The 22,262-nt window shown below is 45.3% G+C and overlaps 2 protein-coding genes across 2 annotated transcripts in view; both read right to left on the bottom strand.

The window, feature by feature from the left end:
• LOC141060422 (uncharacterized) overlaps positions 1-22,262 on the bottom strand; it is a 71,628-nt gene that overhangs the window by 10,554 nt on the left and 38,812 nt on the right. The window lies entirely within an intron of this gene.
• LOC141060431 (oocyte zinc finger protein XlCOF7.1-like) lies at positions 1,857-20,503 on the bottom strand. Its single transcript, XM_073556681.1, has 6 exons — positions 20,102-20,503; positions 5,206-5,284; positions 2,945-3,121; positions 2,741-2,861; positions 2,187-2,252; positions 1,857-2,060 (listed from the first exon to the last, which is right to left on the bottom strand). Exons 1-6 carry the CDS (start codon positions 20,206-20,208, stop codon positions 1,963-1,965), a joined length of 648 nt encoding a protein of 215 aa, XP_073412782.1. The 5' UTR covers positions 20,209-20,503; the 3' UTR covers positions 1,857-1,962.

Raw genomic sequence — 22,262 nt, 5'->3', positions numbered from 1 at the left:
CAAAAACGTCAAATGGCGCTGCTTCCCTTCCGAGCTCTGCCATGCGCCCAAATAGTGGTTTACCCCCACATGTGGGGTATCAGCGTACTCAGGACAAATTGCACAATAACTTTTAGGGTCCTGTTACCCTTGGGAAAATAAAAATTGGGGTGAAAAGATCATTTTTGTGGAAAAAATATGATTTTTTAATTGTACCGCTGTACGTTATAAACTTCTGTAAAGCCCTTGTGGGTTCAAAGTTCTCACCACATATCTAGATAAGTTCCTTGGGGGGTCTAGTTTCCAAAATGGGGTCACTTGTAGGGGGTTTCCACTGTTTAGGTACATCAGGGACTCTCCAAACGTGACATGGCGTCCGATCTGAATTCCACCCAATTTTGCATTGAAAAAGTCAAACGGCGCTCCTTCCATTCTGAGCTCTGCCATGCGCCGAAACAGTCGTCCCCCCCCACATATCAGGTATCAGCGTACTCAGGACAAATTGCACAATAACTTTTGCAGTCCAATTTCTCCTGTTACCCTTGGTAAAATAAAAAAAATTGAACCTGAAGTATTTTTTTTGTGAAAAAAAGTTAGATGTTCACTTTTTTTTAAATATTCAAAAAAATTCCTGTGATGCACCTAAAGGGTTAATAAACTTCTTGAATGTGGTTTTGAGCACCTTAAGGGGTGCAGTTTTTAGAATGGTGTCACTTTTGGGTATTTTCTATCATATAGACCCCCCAAAGTGACCTCAAATGTGATGTGGTCCTAAAAATAAAAATTGTAAAAATGAGAAATCGCTGGTCAACTTTTAACCCTTATAACTTCCTAACAAAAAAAAAATTTTGGTTCCAAAATTGTGCTGATGTAAAGTAAACATGTGGGAAATGTTAGTTATCAAGTTTTTTTGTGTGCTGTATCTCTGTGATTTAAGGGCATAAAAATTCAAAGTTGGAAAATTGCGAAATTTTCAAAATTTTTGCCAAATTTCTGTTTTTCCCACAAATAAACGCAAATTATTTGAATGAAATTTTACCACTAACATGAAGTACAATATGTCACGAGAAAACAATGTCAGAATCACCGGGATCCATAGAAGCGTTCCAGAGTTATGACCTCATAAAGGTACAGTGGTCAGAATTGTAAAAATTGGCCCGGTCATGAACGTGCAAACCACCCTTGGGGGTGAAGGGGTTAAAAGCCTCTTGGTGACTGATGATGTGAGTATACTGTATATAGTTAATTTTTATATATACTTATTATATGCATTCAATCTTTATCTGTACTTAAACTTTGTATCTTAAAATATACAAAAGGGTACGCAATCATACTATTCCTTTAATTTTGTACATTGATAGAAAATTGCGTTATATCGCAAGTAGTAGCCTTCTTTAAAGCCGTATCTGAACCTTAGTGTTAAAAACTTGGCAATACAAGGAGCTGCATACTAGGTCAGGAGATGGAGCTGTATATGTCAAAGGGGAGGAACTACATGGTAGGTCAGAGGGGAGGAGATGCATGGTAGGTCAGAGGGAAGGGGCTGCAACGTAGGTCAGAGTGGAGGAGTGGCATGATAAGTCAGAGGAAAGAGGCTGCATGATAGGTCAGAGGGGAGGGTCTGCATGGTAGGTCAGAGGGGAGGAGATGTATGATAAATCTGAGGGGAGGGGCTACATGTTAGGTCAGAGGGGAGGAGCTGTATGATAGGTCATAGGGGAGGAGCTGCACGGTCATGTAGACAACAGCCATGGTTGCTGATACTACAGAAAATGTCAGGTTCTGTCTGATGTCTATGAGCATTTATAGCTTTTAAGGTTGAATGTAGACATAAGACCAACCTAACATGTTGATCCAAAGGAGGGCACAAACACCACGAGGCGGATACTAATTGCCCAATATTAGCGGAAAGATTCCGTCCAGAGTAGTCCCACGGATCAACGTCCCTTCGCAGAATTTAGTACCATAACCTGTCATATTATATCATACAAGAAGGCGTCCAGACCTCCTGGTATTTGCTTTTAGTGAATCACTGGTAAAGTCAGGTCCTGTCTGCGGCACAAGCTGTTCAACCCAGAAAACTAACAAAGAGTGAAAAAAGAAAAAGTTCTTTAAAAAAATACAAAGAACGGAATGCCCTCTTTACCTAAGTTAACAAAAATAAAATGTAAAAAAAAAAAAAGAGAAAAAGAGAAGAGAATACATACTTGGCATCACAGCGTCCGGAAAAGTCCAATCTATGACACAAGATGAATTAACCTGATTTGTAAATTCTGTAAACAGGAAAAAAACACAAGTAAAATTAAAGTAATCAGCATGTAAACATTGTATGTACCACAAAACTGCAAAAGCAACTAAAATAAAATGAACAAAAAATATATAAAGATTTTTTTTTTTTACAAAGTTTTGATTTTTTTAAGCAAATAAAATAGTAAAAAAGAAAGGTGTTGGTTATCACCGTAATGGTAAAAACAAATAAAAAACAATGGTGGGAATGTGGGATTTTTTTTACCATTCTCCCTTACTCTACATGGAGTATATCACAAACTCAGCAAAAAAACATATATATAAAAAATATTATTGCTATTTGCAAATGAATGTGACGAAATGAGAACTACAGAGAACCAGCAAGAAGACCCCCAAAAAGGGAACGGTGCGGGTGGAGGCCACAGATAACTCCTGTCCAATTCTCCGTCCTGATTGATTCCCCCACAAAGGGAAAATGTGTAAACAATAATGTGTATTTAGTCCTGTCTATTACCTGGTGATGTGCGGGGCCGGTGCTCCTCCATCACCTCCTGGTACCGATCCTTGTGTCCTTCTAGATACTCCCACTCCTCCATGGAGAAATAGACGGTGACGTCCTGACACCTTATAGGAACCTGACACACACAATGATACCGTCATCACCAAGAATCCTCCAGTGCTGTCCTGTATAATGTCCCAGCATTCCCAGCAGTGTCACCTCTCCAGTCAGCAGCTCAATCATCTTGTTGGTGAGTTCTAGGATCTTCTGGGCATTGATGTCCTCATGTATCCGGGGGTGCGGTGGAGGCCCTGGGATTGGGGAAAGGGTTCCTCCCCGTCCTTCAGACATAGGGGCCTGACAGCGATCACTAGAGGTCTTCACTACTGTGTAATCCTGAGTGTGGAGACATTAATAATATCACTACAGACATCTCCAGAGTCCATCACCTCTCCGGTCATATCCCCTGTTATTCCCATAGATAATGAGGTCATGTGATGACATCAGAGCCTCTCACCTCTCCGGTCATATCCCCTGTTATTCCCATAGATAATGAGGTCATGTGATGACATCAGAGCCTCTCACCTCTCCGGTCATATCCCCTGTTATTCCCATAGATAATGAGGTCATGTGATGACATCAGAGCCTCTCACCTCTCCGGTCATAGTCCCTGTTATTCCCATAGATAATGAGGTCATGTGATGACATCAGAGCATCTCACCTCTCCGGTCATATCCCCTGTTATTCCCATAGATAATGAGGTCATGTGATGTCATCAGAGCCTCTCACCTCTCCGGTCATATCCCCTGTTATTCCCATAGATAATGGGGTCATGTGATGACATCAGAACCTCTCACCTCTCCGGTCATAGTCCCTGTTACTCCCATAGATAATGAGGTCATGTGATGACATCAGAACCTCTCACCTCTCTGGTCATATCCCCTGTTATTCCCATAGATAAATAATGAGGTCATGTGATGACATCAGAGCCTCTCACCTCTCCGGTCATATCCCCGGTTATTCCCATAGATAAATAATGAGGTCATGTGATGACATTAGAGCCTCTCACCTCTCCAGTCATATCCCCTGTTATACCCATAGATAATGAGGTCATGTGATGACATCAGAGTCTCTCACCTCTCCGGTCATATCCTGTTATTCCCATAGATAATGAGGTCATGTGATGACATCAGAACCTCTCCGGTCATAGTCCCTGTTATTCCCATAGATAATGAGGTCATGTGATGACATCAGAACCTCTCACCTCTCCGGTCATATCCCGTTATTCCCATAGATAATGAGGTCATGTGATGACATCAGAGCCTCTCACCTCTCCGGTCATATCCCGTTATTCCCATAGATGAGGTCATGTGATGACATCAGAGCCTCTCACCTCTCCGGTCATATCCCCTGTTATTCCCATAGATAAATAATGAGGTCATGTGATGACATCAGAGCCTCTCACCTCTCCGGTCATATCCCCTGTTATACCCATAGATAATGAGGTCATGTGATGACATCAGAGCCTCTCACCTCTCCGGTCATATCCCCTGTTATTCCCATAGATAAATAATGAGGTCATGTGATGACATCAGAGCCTCTCACCTCTCCGGTCATATCCCCTGTTATACCCATAGATAATGAGGTCATGTGATGACATCAGAGCCTCTCACCTCTCCGGTCATATCCTGTTATTCCCATAGATAATGAGGTCATGTGATGACATCAGAACCTCTCCGGTCATAGTCCCTGTTATTCCCATAGATAATGAGGTCATGTGATGACATCAGAACCTCTCACCTCTCCGGTCATATCCCCTGTTATTCCCATAGATAATGAGGTCACGTGATGACATCAGAGCCTCTCACCTCTCCGGTCATATCCCCTGTTATTCCCATAGATAATGAGGTCATGTGATGACATCAGAACCTCTCACCTCTCCGGTCATATCCCCCGTTATTCCCATAGATAATGAGGTCATGTGATGACATCAGAGCCTCTCACCTCTCCGGTCACATCCCCTGTTATTCCCATAGATAATGAGGTCACGTGATGACATCAGAGCCTCTGACCTCTCCGGTCATATCCCCTGTTATTCCCATAGATAATGAGGTCATGTGATGACATCAGAGCCTCTCACCTCTCCGGTCACATCCCCTGTTATTCCCATAGATAATGAGGTCATGTGATAACATCTTAGCCTCTCACCTCTCCGGTCACATCCCCTGTTATTCCCATAGATTATGAGGTGATGTGATGACATCAGAACCTCTCACCTCTCCGGTCATATCCCCTGTTATTCCCATAGATAATGAGGTCACGTGATGACATAAGAGCCTCTCACCTCTCCGGTCATATCCCCTGTTATTCCCATAGATAATGAGGTCATGTGATGACATCAGAGCCTCTCACCTCTCCGGTCACATCCCCTGTTATTCCCATAGATAATGAGGTCATGTGATGACATCAGAGCCTCTCACCTCTCCGGTAAGATGGAAGATTATTTCTAGGGCGAGGTTTAATATTTTGTCTGCCATCTTGGTCTTGTCCCTCTTCATTCTGAATTGAAAGAAGATGGAAAAAATAAAAATGACACCAAACCCCATAGCAATGACATTTAGTATAGATAATAGGAGGAGATGCCGGTGCAGATGTTGTGTTCTCTCTACATTGATGAGTTTGACCCCTTCCTGTTGGATGATGTAATAGAAGGTCCTAGTGAGGGGCGCCTGTATGGGGTGGGCTCAGGAGCCTCGAACGCCCCAGTTGTCAGTGACATCATAGTGTATTGTACATAAGATTCCCGAGAGTTGTGGATATGAGCTGCACTCGGCTCCGCTCTCCAAAAAGTGCAGTCACTTATGGATCCCTAAGAAAAATGTGGTCACAAGTGGGAGAACACAAGGGAGAAACTCATCACTGAAGCTTTGCTTATGTCTGCATTGCATTTTTTGTTTTGTTTACGTGCCATATTTAAAGGGTTGGCTGGAGGAAACAAGTTGTTGTACCGATCGGTGGGGGCCCGACCATTAGGACTCACAATGATCGACAGAAAGAATTTTAATTGAAGCAGCAGTTCGGATGTCGGACCCCCACTCCATTCATTTTCTATGGGGCTGCCGGAAAGATACAGACCCGTAGAGAATGAGTGTGGCGGCGATGGGGTGTACAGTGCACCGTGAACGTTCCACTATAGATGGACCCCACCGATCAGTGAGTTATCACTTACCCTATAACGGAGGAAACAATTCAACATTTTCAGAGTTTTTAAAGTCACTTTTCTGTTTTGTCTCGTATTCATTACCATTTTTTGCACCAAATTTTTTTAAAAGGTTACAAACAGGCTTGTGGAGGAAATGGGGGAAGTGGAGGAGATGGAGGAAGTGGGAGAAGTGAGGGAAGTGGAGGAAGTAAGGGAAATGGGGGAGATCGAGGAAGTGGGGCAAATGAAAAAAGTTGAAGAAGTGAAGAAAGTGGATGAAGTGAGGCAAGGGGTTGAAGTGAGGCAAGGGGTTGAAGCGCAGGTGGTCTTCTCTTCCATCCTCCCAGTGGATGGCCATGGAACAAGGAGGTGGAATAAGATTCTGGAGGTGAACAACTGGCTACGTCGATGGTGCCGTCAGCAACGATTTGGATTTATGGATCACGGAGTGAATTACCTATACGATGGACTACTTGCTAGAGATGGGGTGCACCTTACGAAGACTGGAAAGCAGGTATTTGGAAGTCGCCTTGCTACACTTGTAAGGAGAGCTTTAAACTAGAACAACGTGGGAAGGGAAGCAAAAGACCAGAAAAAGCCATACACCTGACAAATGCTATTGAGAACTCTGCTATTAGAAGTGGAAAGGAAGAACAAAGACGAAAGAATCTAATTAATAAAAATATTGGAGAAAGAGAAACCAATCACAAACTAAAATGTTTCTATACTAATGCACAAAGCATGGGCAACAAACAAGGAGAATTGGAACTACTAACACAGGAAAAGAAATATGATGTCATTGTAATCACTGAAACTTGGTGGGACGATACACATGATTGGAATACAAGGCTAGAAGGATACAACTTATTTGCAAGAAACAGACTTGATAAACGAGGAGGGGGTGTCGCATTGTATGTTAGAAACACGTATATCTGCACAGAGATTGAAGCTTCAGAGACTGGGAGTTCTGTGGAAACTGTTTGGGTAAGAATACAAGGACAGAACAATGGAAAGGAGACCATTGTAGGCATTTACTACAGGCCGCCTGTGCAAGCTGAAGATATGGATGAACTCTTTATGCATCAAATGGCCAAGTTCTCCAAAAAATATGACATAGATGTCATGGGAGATTTCAACTATCCAGACATTTGTTGGGAATCTCTCTCAGGCAAAACTAACAGGTCAAGGAAATTCTTATCCTCTCTTGCTGACAACGTTATCTTCCAAAAGGTAGGGGAGAAAACAAGGGGAACTGCTACCTTGGATCTAATCCTTATAAACAGGGAGGAAATGGTTGAGGAGGTAAAAGTGGCTGGGACCCTAGGAGGTAGCGACCATGCTATTTTAGAATTTTGGATAACTAGAGGAGGAAGACCTGTGAAGACTCAGACGTCAAGGTTAGATTTCAGAAAGGCAGATTTTAAGGGACTCAGAAAGAGAATTGGAGGGATCCAATGGCTAGATATCCTTAAAGACAAAAATGTCCAGGAAGGATGGGAAATCTTGAAAAATGAAATTCTCAAAGCACAAATGTTAACAATTCCGAAAAGAGGGAAGAATAGGAAGCATTTAAGGAAACCAGGATGGATGAACACAGAGCTTAAGCACATGCTAAAAAGGAAAAAAAATGTTTATAAAATGGAAAGAGGGAGGCATATCTAAAGAAGAATATAATGCTGTCTGCAGATCCTGCAGGGCACAAATCAGATTATTAAAGCTGACAATGAATTGAGGCTTGCAAGAGATGTCAAAAGCAATAATAAAGGATTTTGGGGATATGTCAAAAGTAAAAGAATAGTCAAAGATGCTATAGGATTTTTACAGGATGAAAATGATGAAATGGTAAGACAGGATGTTGAGAAGGCCGAACTTTTAAATTCCTATTTTGCATCCGTTTTCTCTCAGAAAGGAAATGTAACATCAACTGTTCTTCACTGTCCTATTAAGGGAATAGAAGAATCCAGGATATCTATAAACAGAAAGATAGTGAGGAAACACTTAGCTAACCTAAATGAATTCAAGTCTCCAGGTCCAGATGAATTACACCCCAGAGTACTGAAGGAGATAGCAGAAGAAATTTTTGAACCCCTCTCCATAATCTTTGAAAATTCTTGGAGAACAGGAGAAGTCCCAGAAGACTGGAGAAGAGCAATTGTTGTTCCTATCTTCAAAAAGGGGAAGAAGGTGGACCCAGGCAACTATAGGCCGGTGAGTCTGACTTCTATACCAGGAAAGATGTTTGAACAAATTATTAAACAACATGTATGTCAGTACCTGGATAAGAATGAAGTGATTAAACAGAGTCAGCATGGGTTTGTAACTAATAAGTCATGTCAGACTAACTTAATTTCCTTCTATGACGGAATCACTGATTGGGTGGATCAAGGAAATGCTGTAGATATAGTATATCTTGACTTCAGCAAAGCATTTGACAAAGTATCTCATACAATCCTTATTGAAAAAATGACTAAGTATGGAATGGACAAGGCAACTGTTAGGTGGATTCATAACTGGCTTAGTGATCGGACCCAAAGAGTGGTGGTAAATGGCTGCACATCCAGTTGGAAGAATGTCTCAAGTGGGGTACCACAGGGCTCTGTCCTGGGCCCTGTATTGTCCAACATATTTATCAACGATTTAGATGAAGGAATTGAGGGTAAACTGATTAAATTTGCTGATGACACAAAGCTAGGAGGGATAGCTAATACTAGAGAAGAGAGAGAGAGGATTCAAAAAGATATAAATAAACTGGAGAAGTGGGCAGCAACTAACAGAATGGTTTTTAACAGGGAAAAATGCAAAGTACTACATCTGGGCAATAAAAATGAAAAAAGCATATACAGAATGGGAGGAATAGGGCTAAGCAACAGCACATGTGAAAAAGACTTGGGTATACTAATAGATCACAGACTGAATATGAGTCAACAGTGTGATGCAGCAGCAAAAAAGGCAAATGCAATTCTAGGATGTATTAACAGAAGCATACAGTCTAGATCACGTGAAGTCATTATTGCCCTCTACTCCTCTTTGGTCAGACCTCATCTGGAATATTGTGTCCAGTTTTGGCCACCACACTTTAAAAAAGACATCAACAAACTGAAGCAAGTTCAGAAAAGAGCGACCAGAATGGTGACCAGTCTGCAAACCCTGTCTTATGAGGAAAGGTTGCAGGATTTGGGAATGTTTAGTTTGCAAAAGAGAAGACTGAGACGAGACTTAATAGCTGTCTACAAATATCTAAAGGGCTGTCACATTGTAGAAGGATCAACTTTATTCTCATTTGCACAAGGAAAGACTAAAAGCAATGGGATGAAACTGAATGGGAGGAGACACAGATTAGATATTAGAAAAAACTTTTTGACAGTTAGAGTGATCAATGAGTGGAACAAGCTGCCACGAGAAGTGGCGAGTTCTCCTTCAATGGAAGTCTTCAAACAGAGGCTGGACAGACGTCTGACTGGGATGATTTAGCGAATCCTGCATTGAGCAGGGGGTTGGACCAGATGGCCCAGGAGGTCCCTTCCAACTCTACGATTCTATGAGGCAAGGGGTTGAAGTGAGGCAAGGGGTTGAAGTGGGGCAAGGGGTTGAAGTGGGGCAAGGGGTTGAAGTGGGGCAAGGGGTTGAAGTGGGGCAAGGGGCTGAAGTGGGGCAAGTGAACGAAGTGAGGCGAGTGGTTGAAGTGAGGCGAGTGAACTAAGTGACGCAAGTGATTTAAGTGAGGCAAGCTGATGAAGTGGGGCAAGCCGGTGAAAAGGGGCAAGTGAATGAAGTGAGGGAAGTTGATGAAGTGAGTCAAATGGTTTTAGGCAAGTGGTTGAAGTAGGGCAAGTGGATGAAGTGGGGCAAGTGGATGAAGTGAGTCAAGAGGATGAAGTAGGGCAAGTGGATGAAGTGAATCAACTGGATGAAGTGGGGCAAGCGGATTAAGTGAAGCAACTGGTTGAAGTGGGGCAAGTGGATGAAGTGAGGCAAGTGGATGAAGTGAGGCAAGTGGATGAAGTGAGGCAAGTGGATGAAGTGAGGTAAGTAGCTGAAGTGGGGCAAGAAGCTGAAGTGGGGCAAGTGAATGAAGTGAGGGAAGTTGATGAAGTGAGTCAAATGGTTTTAGGTAAGTGGTTGAAGTGGGGCAAGTAGATGAAGTGGGGCAAGTGGTTTGAGGCAAGTGGTTGAAGTGAGGAAAGTGGTTGAAGTGAAGTGAGGCAAGTGGTTGAAGTGAGGCAAGTGGTTGAAGTGAGGCTAGTGTTTGAAGTGAGGCAAGCGGTTGAAGTGAGGCAAGCGGTTGAAGTGAGGCAAGCGGTTGAAGTGAGGCAAGCGGATGAAGTGAGGCAAGCGGATGAAGTGAGGCAAGCGGATGAAGTGAGGCAAGCGGATGAAGTGAGGCAAGCGGATGAAGTGAGGCAAGCGGATGAAATGGGGCAAGTGGATAAAGTGAGGTAAGTGGACGAGGCCAGGCAAGTGGTTTGAGGCAAGTGGATGAAGTGGGGCAAGTGGACGAAGTGAGGCAAGTGGATGAAGCGAGTCAAATGGTTTTAGGCAAGTTGATGAAGTGGGGCAAGTAGTTGAAGTGGGGCAAGTGGATGAAATGGGGTAAGCGGATGAAGTGTGGCAAGTGGTTGAAGTGAGGCAAGCTGATGAAGTGGGGCAAATGGATGAAGTGGGGCAAGTGGACGAGGTGAGGCAAGTGGTTTGAGGCAAGTGGATGAAGTGGGGCAAGTGGATGAAGGTGAGGCAAGTGGATGAAGTGAGCAAGTGGATGAACTGAGAAAAGCGATCACAAAGATGAACAGAGGAACAAAGCAGATGGATAAGTGGAAAATACACATGAAAATAGGCGCGAGATCAAATAAGAGTTTTGAGCAGAACAAAAAATGGCCTAAAATATAAAAATAGGGAAAAATAGAAGCAAATTCAATAATAAATCAGGCCTGATATTTTTGGTAAAGTTACCTTCATCCTAAGGCAGGCAATCACAAGGTGCCGATGGGTGACCATGATGGCCGGTGGTCTGCTGAAGACCCCTGTGCCTGTCATTATGATCCTTACGTGAAAGCCAGACTGCAGCTGGTGTTCATATGAGACCGTGATTGTCATTATACATCGCAGTGCTCTAGTATTGCTGTGTATAGACCAAGCGATAGGACAATTGGAGGATCGAGTGTTGTGAGTTCATTCTCCCCTCCGTCGCTGAGGCCTGGTGAACTCCCTATTCTGGTGAAGGAAGGTAGTGAGCCTGATTGTCGGGCACCTGGGACTGATGAAGACGATTGGCTGAGTGGAGTCACTGACTGGATTTAAGGCAGCCTACGCCCTTTCTGCCCTGCGGGTGACTTCTCTGTGGACTCTTGGACACCAGTCTGATTCCTGCTCTCCTAAAGCTAAGTTTTCTGTTTTGCCTTTTTGCATTTAAGATTTGTTTTTCTTGCTTTTTGGATTCTGCCACTCCCTGCTGGAGTGTGCAGTGTTCCGTGAGCTCTGTCTTCTGAAAGTACCTGAGTGCTGATTTAGTTTTTGAAGCTTAGTTGCTTCAGGGCCATTTTTATATCAGCTTGTTGGCTTTGGTCTCTGATAGGGTTTTGGCAGATTGCAGACAGCAGCCTTCCTATCCGGTCCTATCTAGGTAGTTTTTGGGCCCCGTCTTTGCTCAGCCTGTCTTTCTGTCTGTGTAAGTGTTTTCATCTTGCTTCACCGTCATTATATGTGGGGGGCTGCCTATTGCTTTGGGGTCTGCTCTGGGGCAGTTAGATTTCCCCTTTCCTTCTTTAGGCCTATGTATCTCTCCGGCTGTGATCGAGGGGTCTAGGTCATCGTAGGAACCCCCCACGGCTACTGCTAGTTGTGTTGATAGGTTCAGGGGTCTGCAATCTGATAGTTGCCAACTTCTCTGGTTTTCTGGACTTAGCTAGCATTTCTGTTTTTGCCTCCTACGGTGACTCAATCATAACAATCGAGTCCCTTAACCCCTTTGTGACCTAGCCTGTTTTCACCGTAATGACCGAGCCAATTTTTACAATTCTGGCTACTGTCATTTTATGAGGTAATAACTCTGGAATGCTTCAACGGATCGTTGTAAATCTGAGAATGTTTTCTCGAGACATATTGTACTTTATGATAGCGGTAAAATTTCTTCCATATGACTTGTGTTTATTTGTAAAAAAAACAAAACAAAACAGAAATTTGGCAAAAATTTCACAATTTTCAAGCTTTTAATTTTTATGCCCTTAAATCAGAGTCCTATTGCACAAAATAGTTAATAAATAACATTTACCATATGCCTACTTTACATCAGCACAATTTTGGAACTAAACTGCACCCCTCAAGGTGCTCAAAACCACATTCAAGAAGTGTATTCACCCTTTAGGTGCTTCGCAGGAATTTTTGGAATGTGGAAGGAAAAAATAAACATTTACTTTTATTTCGCAAAAATTTTCCTTTACACCAGAGGGCAATAAAACCTTCACACTCCTTATCTATGAACTTTTCCATTATTTATGTTTATCCCTCTCCCATAATGATAATTCTGCTTCACGTCACTTGTCTTATCTATTGCGTTATTTCTGTGCTGTGTTGTGCATAAATATGTTATTCTTCAGACGTTGTATTAGTCTAGCCTGATGAAGAGACCCGAGTAGTCTCGAAAGCTTGCAATGTGTTACCATCTTTTCAGTTAGCCATTAAAAGGTATCAACCACTGAGGACTCTCAATTCTATATATTCTTCCTTTAGAACTAAATTTTTTTACTTTCGCAAGAGGTAACAGGAGAAAATGGACCATACATTTTGTTGTTCAATTTCTCATGAGCATGCCGATACCCCATAAGTTGGGGAAATCTACTGTTTGGGCACACGGCATGGCTCGGAAGGGAGGAGCGCCATTTGACTTTTTGAATGTAAAATATGCTGGAATAATTAGCTGTTGCCATGTCGCGTTGGGAGAGCCCCTGATGTGCCTAAACAGTGGAAACCCCCAACAAATAACACCATTTTTGAAACTAGACCCCCCCCCCAAAGGACTTATCTAGATGTGTATTGAGCACCTTTAACCCACAGGTGTTTCACAGAAGTTTATAATGTAGAGCCATGGAAATAAAAAAAAAAAATATCACATTTTCCCCAAATAAATCATTTTAGCTCCAAATTTTGCATGTAAATAAAGGTAAAAGGAGAAATTATGCCATACGATTTGTTGTGCAATTTCTCCTTAGTATGCCGATACCCAATATGTGGAGGAAAACAACTGTTTGTGCGCACGGAAGTGCTCAGAAGGGAAGGAGCGACATTTGACTTTTGGAATGCAAAATTTGATGGAATAATTAGCGGATGCCATGTTGCGTTTGGCGAGCCCCTGATATGCCTAAACAGTGGAAACCCCCCACAAATGACCCCATTTTGGAAATTAGGCCCCTTATGGACCTTATCTAGACTTGTATTGAGCACCTTGAACCCACAGGTCTTCACAGAATTTTATAACGTTAAGCCGTGAAAATAAAAAAAACAAAACACATTTTTCCCACAAAAATCTTTTTTAGCTATGAATTTTGTATTTTCACAAAAAGAGAAAATGGACCCCAAAGTTTGTTGTGCAATTTCTCCTGAGTTCATCGATACCCCATATGTGGTCAAAAAACTGCTTTTCAGGCACAGTCCAAGGCTCAGAAGGGAAGTAGCTCCATATTACAATGCATATTTTACTACACTTGTTTGAGGGTGCCATGTGACAATGACAGAGCCCCTGAGGTGCCAGAACAGCAGAACCCCCCGTAACTGACCCCATTTTACCAATAAAGCTTCTCAATGAAATCATCTAGGGGTGCAGAGATTATATTGACCCCACAGGTGTGTCACAAACTTTTATACCATTGGGCAGTGAAGAAATTTTTTTTTACATTTTTACCACCAAAATTGTGTATTAGCCCCACGTTTTACATTTTCACACTGGGAAATGGGTACAAATGGCACCAGAATTTTTCCCACAATTTCTGCTCAATGTAGAAATACCCCATATGTGGCTGTACAGTACTACAGAGTGACTAGAGAGCTCAGGATTTCCTGACTACCGTATTTTGCGGTTTATAAGATGCAAGAAGCACCCCAAATTTTGAGAAAAATAGGAGAAAAAAAATTTTTTTTTAATAAAATGGTGGTGCTTCTTATAATCCATGCGTCTTATTGCTTACCGGGGGTGGTGGCTGCGGTGAGGCGGGAGTGGGGCGATGCTGCAGACCCCAGACTGGGAGAAAGGGGTGTTCGGATGTGCGACAGTGTGGACAGTTCGGTGGTGGGGGGACTCCGCCAACATTTGGTGAAAGCCGGGAGCCCCCGCACTTCCATGGTTTACTATTCGGTGGACTCTGGGAAAATGGCTGCCGGGGGCGGCATTTGTGCAGATGGAGATCTTGGCCCTGAGATCTCATCTCCATCTGCGCCGCCCCTGGCAGCCATTTTCCCAGAGTCCACCGAATAGTAAACCATGGAAGTGCGGGGGCTCCCGGCTTTCACCAAATGTCGGAGGAATCCCCGGACCACCGAACACCCCATCATCCCAGCTTGCAGTCTGCAGCAATGTTCCACTCTTGTCTCCTCCAGCAGCGACCCTAGGACCCTGCTCCACTGCGGCCAGTAAGGTATATTTGCATTATTAGACAAACCCCCATTTAGCCCCAAATCTGGGGGGGAAAAAGTGAGTCTTCTAATCCAAAAAATACAGTAGTTTGTGGATTACATATGAAGAGCCCTTAAGAGCTAGAAAAGCAGCATCCCCCTTAATTGACCCAGTTTTGGAAATTATACCCCTTTGGGATTTTATCTACAGGTGTAATGACAGTTTTGACTCCATGGGTGTTTTTCTAGAAACAGGCAACAGTGGATATTGCTGAGTGAAAACTGCAAACTGCCGCTGTAGTGACCAGTACGCTGTAGTGACCAGTACGCTGTAGTGACCAGTACGTTACACCCAGCCCATGCTTCTGGAGACACACACCTGTAAATCAGGTGGGTTCTCATCACTATAGAAATGCCAAACATGTGGGCGCTATATGTGGTTTAGGCACACTGAGGCTCAGAAGGGAGGGGGGCATTTGGATTTGGGAGAATTTGCTGGATTTCTTTTGGGGTGCAAGAAGCTACTTTACTTTTCCAGAGCCTTTGTGCTACCAGTAACGTGGAAGCCCCCTATATTTCCATTAACAGTTGACAGATCTGAGTGGGGACTTGCTTTTTTTCTGAATTGAGTGTAAGCATTTATTGGGACCATTTTACATAATGTTCAGGATCACAGTTATCCGGCGCGCTACACTGAGCACTGACTTTGTGGTTTCCATCTAAATCTCTGAGTGACGCAATTCCGATGAAACCCCCGATAGATCCATTCACTATAGTGAGGCAGAAGAGTTACTCTGGACACTGTCTGACCCCTGTTCAGCAGAGTCCTTCTTTTCAGAAGAGCACAAAACTGTGTCTGACGGCACTTTAATGCAATCCTAAAAAGACGGACGCCACCGGATCGCAGATCCTGTGGTGTCCACAGTGCCTCCATCTGCCTCATTATAGGGGATCTTCAGCAGGAGGTTCTGTCTGAGTCACGTATTTCAGAGATATACATGAAAACCCCAGTGTAAGCGCTCAGCGCAGAGCGCAGGATAAATGTGCGCTGAACCTTACTGCGATCTTTGGGAGGCAGAATTAAAAAAAATCAACAGCTTGTGAAGAATTGGTTTTATTTTTTTTATGCCGTTCCTTGTGTGGTATAAGTGATTAGGAGACTTTATTATTCGTGTTGGCCCGATTACAGTGATACCAGATTTATGGTGGTTTTTATGTTTGGCAGCTGTCACACACTAAAAGACATTTTTTATTGCAAAAATTAGTATTTGCATCACCACATTTTGAGCGCTATAATTTTTTATATTTCGGCTGACAGAGTCATGTGAGGTCTTGTTTTTAACGGGACGAGCTGACGTTTTTATTGGTACCATTTTCGGGCATGTGACATTTTTTGATCGCCTTCTATTCTGATTTTTGGGAGACAGAGTGAACAAAAACCAGCAATTCAGGAATGACTTTTTTTGTATATCGTTCCATGTTTGGTAAGGCAGTTTTAGTTTTCGGGTCTGTACGCTTACAGCGATGCCTCGTTTATATCTTTTTACGTTTTTGGCGTTTTACACAATAAAAGCTATTTTATAGAAAAAATATGTTTTTTTGCATTGCTTTATTCTGCGAGCTATAACTTTTTTTTTATTTTTCCACTGATGGCTTGTTTTTGTTGCGGGACAAGATGACGTTTTCAGCGGTTTAATTTTTATTTATATCCCTCTTTTTGATCGCGTATTATTCCGCTTTTTGTTCGGCGGTGTGATGATAAAGCATTGTTTTTTGCCTCGGTTTTATTTATTTTTTTACGGCGTTCACTGAAGGGGTTAACTAGTGGGACAGTTTAATAGGGCGGGTCGTTGCAGACGCGGCGACACCAAATAGGTGTCACAACCCTAAACAGTTATTCAACACCTTCAATTCTCTCCTCCGCCCCCCAGCACCTCCTCCCTCCCCACTCATCTCAGCTGAAGACTTTGCCTCATTTTTCAAGCCGAAAATTGATAACATCAGGGACAGTTTTGGTCAACAACCCCCAGAGCCCTTCCTCCCGACTTCCCAGCCCTCCACCTTCAAAACCAACTTCTCCACCATTACAGAAGATCGACTCTCCACTCTACTCTCAAGATCACATCTCACCACCTGTGCACTCGACCCGATCCCATCCCACTTCATCCCAAACCTCACCACAGTCTTCATCCCAACCCTAACCCATCTCTTCAACCTATCACTAACAACTGGTGTTTTCCCCTCAAGCTTTAAACATGCCTCCATCACACCTATCCTCAAAAAGCCCTCTCTTGACCCATCCTCTGTATCTAGCTATCGCCCTATATCACTTCTCCCATACGCCTCCAAGCTACTGGAACAACACGTCTACCTTGAACTGTCCTCCCATCTCTCTTCTTGCTCCCTCTTCGACCGCTTACAATCTGGCTTCCGGTCACACCACTCCACTGAAACTGCCCTTACTAAGGTCACCAATGACCTCTTAACTGCCAAGAGCAAGCGACATTACTCTGTCCTCCTCCTCCTGGACCTGTCGGCTGCCTTTGACACAGTGGACCATTCCCTATTATTACAGACCCTCTCATCCCTCGGCATCACAGACTTGGCCCTCTCCTGGATCTCATCATACCTAACAGACCGGACATTCAGCGTCTCCCACTCACACACCACCTCCTCACCTCGCCCCCTATCTGTCGGAGTCCCACAAGGTTCAGTCCTAGGGCCCCTGCTGTTCTCTATTTACACCTTTGGCCTGGGACAGCTCATAGAATCTCATGGCTTTCAGTATCATCTTTATGCTGATGACACACAGATCTACATCTCTGGACCAGATATCACCTCCCTACTAACCAGAATCCCTCAATGTCTGTCCACTATTTCATCCTTCTTCTCCACTAGATATCTGAAACTCAACATGGACAAAACAGAATTCATCATCTTTCCCCCATCTCACATGACCCCCCCTACGAACCTATCAATTACAGTAAATGACTGCCCACTCTCCCCAGTCCCACAAGCTCGCTGCCTCGGAGTAATCCTTGATGCTGATCTCTCCTTCAAACCACATATCCAAACCCTTTCCACTTCCTGCCGACTTCAACTCAAAAATATTTCACGCATCCGTTCATTCCTCACCCAAGAATCTGCAAAAACCCTAGTCCATGCCCTCATCATCTCTCGCCTTGACTACTGCAACCTCCTGCTCTGTGGCCTCCCCTCAAACACTCTCGCACCCCTCCAATCTATTCTAAACTCTGCTGCCCGACTAATCCACCTGTCCCCCCGCTATTCCCCAGCTTCTCCCCTCTGTCAATCCCTTCACTGGCTCCCAATTGCCCAGAGACTCCATTACAAAACCCTAACCATGACATACAAAGCCATCCAAAACCTGTCTCCTCCATACATCTGTGACCTCGTCTCCCGGTACTTTCCTGCACGCAACCTCCGATCCTCACAAGATCTCCTTCTCTACTCCCGTCTTATCTCCTCTTCCCACAATCGCATACAAGATTTCTCTCGCGCATCTCCCCTACTCTGGAACTCTCTACCACAACATATCAGACTCTCACCTACCATCGAAACCTTCAAAAAGAGCCTGAAGACCCACCTCTTCCGACAAGCCTACAACCTGCAGTAACCACCGATCGACCAAACCGCTGCACGACCAGCTCTACCCTCGCCTACTGTATTATCACCCATCCCTTGTAGATTGTGAGCCCTCGCGGGCAGGGTCCTCTCTCCTCCTGTACCAGTTATGACTTGTATTGTTTAAGACTATTGTACTTGTTTTTATGTATACCCCCCTCACATGTAAAGCGCCATGGAATAAATGGCGCTATAACAATAAATAATAATAATAATAATAATAATAGGTGAACTTTTATTGTTTTTTTTTATCTACGTAAATAAAATTAGTTATTGATAAAATATTTATTTCTTTTATTTAGGGATTTTTTAAAAAAATATTATTTTTACAATTTATTTTTTTTTACATTGTCTCAGGGTGGGACCTCACTATATAATGTCTGATCATTGATCTGGCAGGCAGGGAAGGAGGCACGCCGGTGCCTGTGCTCACGGCCATCTTGGTGCCGAGGGTCTCCATGTAGACCACCGTGATCATTCCTCTGATTAGCAACGTAGTCTAGTTTTTCTGATTGACGACGTCTCGTTCCTCAAGTGCAGGCATTGCAGGCCCTGCGGTATCCATGGTGACGGCCACTGATATAGCGACAGTCGCTAGTAACCATAAAGGAAGAATAAAATCACAAAACACCTGTGGAGTCTGCGCCCGGCACGGACCCAGCACACAGGGAGTGGGGGGAATAAACACCAGTGGAGTGGCAGGCACTCGGGATGTTTCTGTCCAATCACATGAGAAAAGGAGGAAAGTCACTCACAGCCCGAGAGGAGGGAAAAGGTCCGGCGTGTGAGGGGTTAATAGCCTCAGTGACGGAGGCCGGGACCTCTGCAGCAGCCTCACACCGCACCACATCACTCACAGGATGGAGAAGAGAAACGTGTGTGAGGAGGACAAAGGATCCTCATATAATGAGAGGAGGAGAAAGAGAAACGCACAAAACCGCCACAGAAACAGCGTGTGACCGGCGCCCGACAGGAACCGCAGAGCGCGCCCGGCACTAAGGGGTTAATAATAACAACAACACACCTCCACCTGCAGAGCGGCACCGCCGTGTGCGGACAGGACCTGTGTGACGTCACAGTCATGTGATCAGTCACATGATCAGGGGCGGAGCTCCAGGTGCCTGCAGGACTCTGTGCTGAGACACCTGGAGCTCCGCCCCTGACCATGTGACTGATCACATGACTGTGACGTCACACAGGTCCTGTCCGCACGTTGCGGTGCCGCAGGTGTGTTGGGTGTGCGGAGCAGCGTGTGTAAAGTAGCCGCCAGACACGACACGCAGGGGGAGGCGGCCATGACACTTGGAGGGAGGGAGTGATATATGGATGAAGTTGGGGGGAAAAGGAGGGGAGGAGGAGGAAGGTGAGGCAATGGGTATGGTCCGAGATGGTAGGGAGGAAATGACATAGGCAGAGGGGGGGATTCAGGGACAAAAGGACGAGTCAGGCTGCTTTCACACTAGCGTCGTGTGACGCACGTCGCAATGCGCCGTTTTGGAGAAAAAGCGCATCCTGCAAAGTTGCCTGCGGGATGCGTCTTTTCTCCATAGACTCGCATGAGTGACGCATTGCGACATGGCCACACGTGACATCCATCGTGCGACGGATGCGTCGTGTTTTGGTGGCCGCGACGCACAAAAAACGTTACATGTAACTTTTTTTGAGCGTCTCCGCCATTTTCGACCGCACATGCACAGCCGAAACTCCGCCCCCTCCTCCCCGGACATTACAATGGGGCAGCGGATGCGTTGAAACACTGCATCCGCTGCCCCCGTTGTGCAAATCTTTCACAGCGTGCGTGGGTACCTCGGCCTGACGCATTGCGACGAGCCCGTACCGACGCTAGTGTGAAAGTAGCCTAAGGGGGTGATTTGGCCAGGGACATCCGGCCTGCTAATAAACCCCCATCCAAGGGTCCCGCTCCTTACCGGTATGGACGTGCTTTTAGGCAGGCAGCAGCCAGGGATCGCCCCCCGGGCTGGCTGGAGGGGATGATTAACAGGATTGTAAGCGGTGGCTCGGGTAGCGAGGCCATTCAGCCGGAGGTCAGGAGCGAGGTCCCGTAGGACGCAGGGTCCAGAAGGAGAAAAGCCGCGGCGTCTCCAGCGGTGAGCGGCGCTGTGCAGGAACAGGGTCCGTCAGGCAGAATGCTTCCAACTGATGCTGCGCGCTCCGTCAGTCAGCGCAGCGAACCCCCCGCCGAGCAGCGGAATCGCGGGCCGCGGGCGGCGCCATCTTACTTCCAGGGTCCTGTACATAGGACCCAGGAAGACAAGCTGCCTGATGAGGTGCCGGTTAAAAAAGAGGCAGGACATGGATGGGCTCAAGAGATGTCTGAGCCTTCTTACTTCCGGGGTCCTTTACAAAGCACCCAGGAAGACAGGCCGTCCGGTGAGGCGCCTGTTAAAAAATTACAGAGGGGAGGAATGCCCACAGAGCAACCTAAGGGGATAGGCCCAATAGGCCGGTCCGCAGTACTAGGCCCCCAGACAGGCTATCGTTAGAGATGCCTGCGCGGGCACAACGGCGTGGGAGAAGCCCCTCTAGAGACCCTCCGGTCCCAGGTCATGTTAGAAGGAGCAGGCCCCGGGCAAGGAGGGATTCACTAACATGGCGGGATGAGAGCCTCGGTTCCGGGGGAGGGACTGCAACCATGCCCCCCATTGCAACAGTAGAGGGTCTGTTGCCATCACGGGGGAGGCACAGAGCACGCACACCAGTGTTGGCGATCAACAGAGGGACGGCTGTTTGGGGATTTTGAGACGGCTTTGTCAAGAACCCCTTAGCGGTCGACCCAGGACCAGTTCAAGCAGGAGGACGACGTGGAGGATTCCAGAACCACGGCGGCTGGTGGGATGACGACTCCCAGGCGGCCTGGTAATTATAATCCCACGTCTTGTATGTCTCCTTTTGCAGGTCAATCACAAGGGGGTGGGGGTTATCAGGGATCCCCGGGAGGAAATTTATTTCCAAACTCATTAACCCCCGAGTCACCCAGTAATGAGTTGAAAGCATTGATATCAAGCTTAATAAAGAGGATAGACCGCTTGGAGAGGACCGGACCAGCGCATTTATCCACCTGGACTAGTCCCCACACTCCTCAAAGGGGAAGCATCAGTGACGGAGCAGTAGCCGTGTCTGAACCAGGGTCAGTTGGGGGAGGAGAACGTGTTCCTTTAGATGACAGTGCGTGGGGGGAGGTCTATATTTGTTTCTCGGCTCCCCTAGGTGCTCATCTTAAAAAAGAAGTTAAGGAAAAAATTTGGAAAGATGAGTACGTTGATATCTTTTCATTGTTGCCAATGGATAAGTTGAGTTTTGAGAAGTTAGGAAAGGAATGGAGTAAGAGGGATGAGGAGGAAAGGCGACGGGGTCAGATGATACTGCACACGTTCGCTAATTGGTTACAAGCCTTTGCGATCTTAGCCAGCGTCATAGGGGAAAAAGCGCCAGAAAAATGCTCCCAATTGTTCTGCTACATGGACTCCATTGGGGAAGCTTACAGAGTGTATGGAGGGCAAGCATGGGTGCGATATGACAAGCAATTTTGTCAGCAGAAGGCCACTCGCCCATCAATTAGATGGGATCACAAAGATATTTGTCTGTGGCTTAAGCTTATGGCCCCTAACAAATGGTATGGGATCGCCTTTCATGGGTGGCCTGGTAATGCCGGCCATGCAGGGCAGAGGTGTATCTAGGCTTTCTGGCACCAGGGGCAAGATTTCGGCACACATGCGATTTGCACACTTAGTCATGTACCCACGAGCTGCTCTCCCTAATGCTCTCAATGTTCAGTGAGAAACAGGAAGAGAAGCAGGAAGAGAAGCTTGTTGTCACAGGATCATAAGTATGAAAATCGCATATGAGTGAAGTGTCCATGTGACGACTGCTGGAACCTGCAGAGCTGAGTCCTGACATTGCAGCTTCTGAATTCTCACTACAAATGCACGGCACACATTTAGGATTCTCCCGTACTGGTGGTAAGAGCATACGGTCATGTCAGCACATGTATGTGATTTGTATACTTACGGCCACATTCCGACTAGACGTGCCCGGCCTCACTCTGTTCATTTTCATTGAGTGAGGCCA

The sequence above is a fragment of the Dendrobates tinctorius genome, unplaced genomic scaffold (genome assembly GCF_039654945.1).
Source record: "Dendrobates tinctorius isolate UK_male_01 unplaced genomic scaffold, ASM3965494v1 ptg000237l, whole genome shotgun sequence".
In the NCBI taxonomy this organism is placed as follows: Eukaryota; Metazoa; Chordata; class Amphibia; order Anura; family Dendrobatidae; genus Dendrobates; species Dendrobates tinctorius.
Note: the sequence above shows the minus strand (reverse complement) of the source record. Positions and strands in the feature narration are given on the sequence as shown.

Bases quoted from the DNA above. Each gene is read 5' to 3' on its own strand.
- LOC141060431 (XM_073556681.1), bottom strand. From the start codon at position 20,208: ATGGCCTCGCTACCCGAGCCACCGCTTACAATCCTGTTAATCATCCCC. The intron at 3,122-5,205 runs GTGAGAGGCTCT...CTCCACACTCAG, and splicing joins TCTTCCATCTTACCGGAGAG to GATTACACAGTAGTGAAGAC. The intron at 2,061-2,186 runs GTATGTATTCTC...ACTCTTTGTTAG, and splicing joins TCCGGACGCTGTGATGCCAA to TTTTCTGGGTTGAACAGCTT.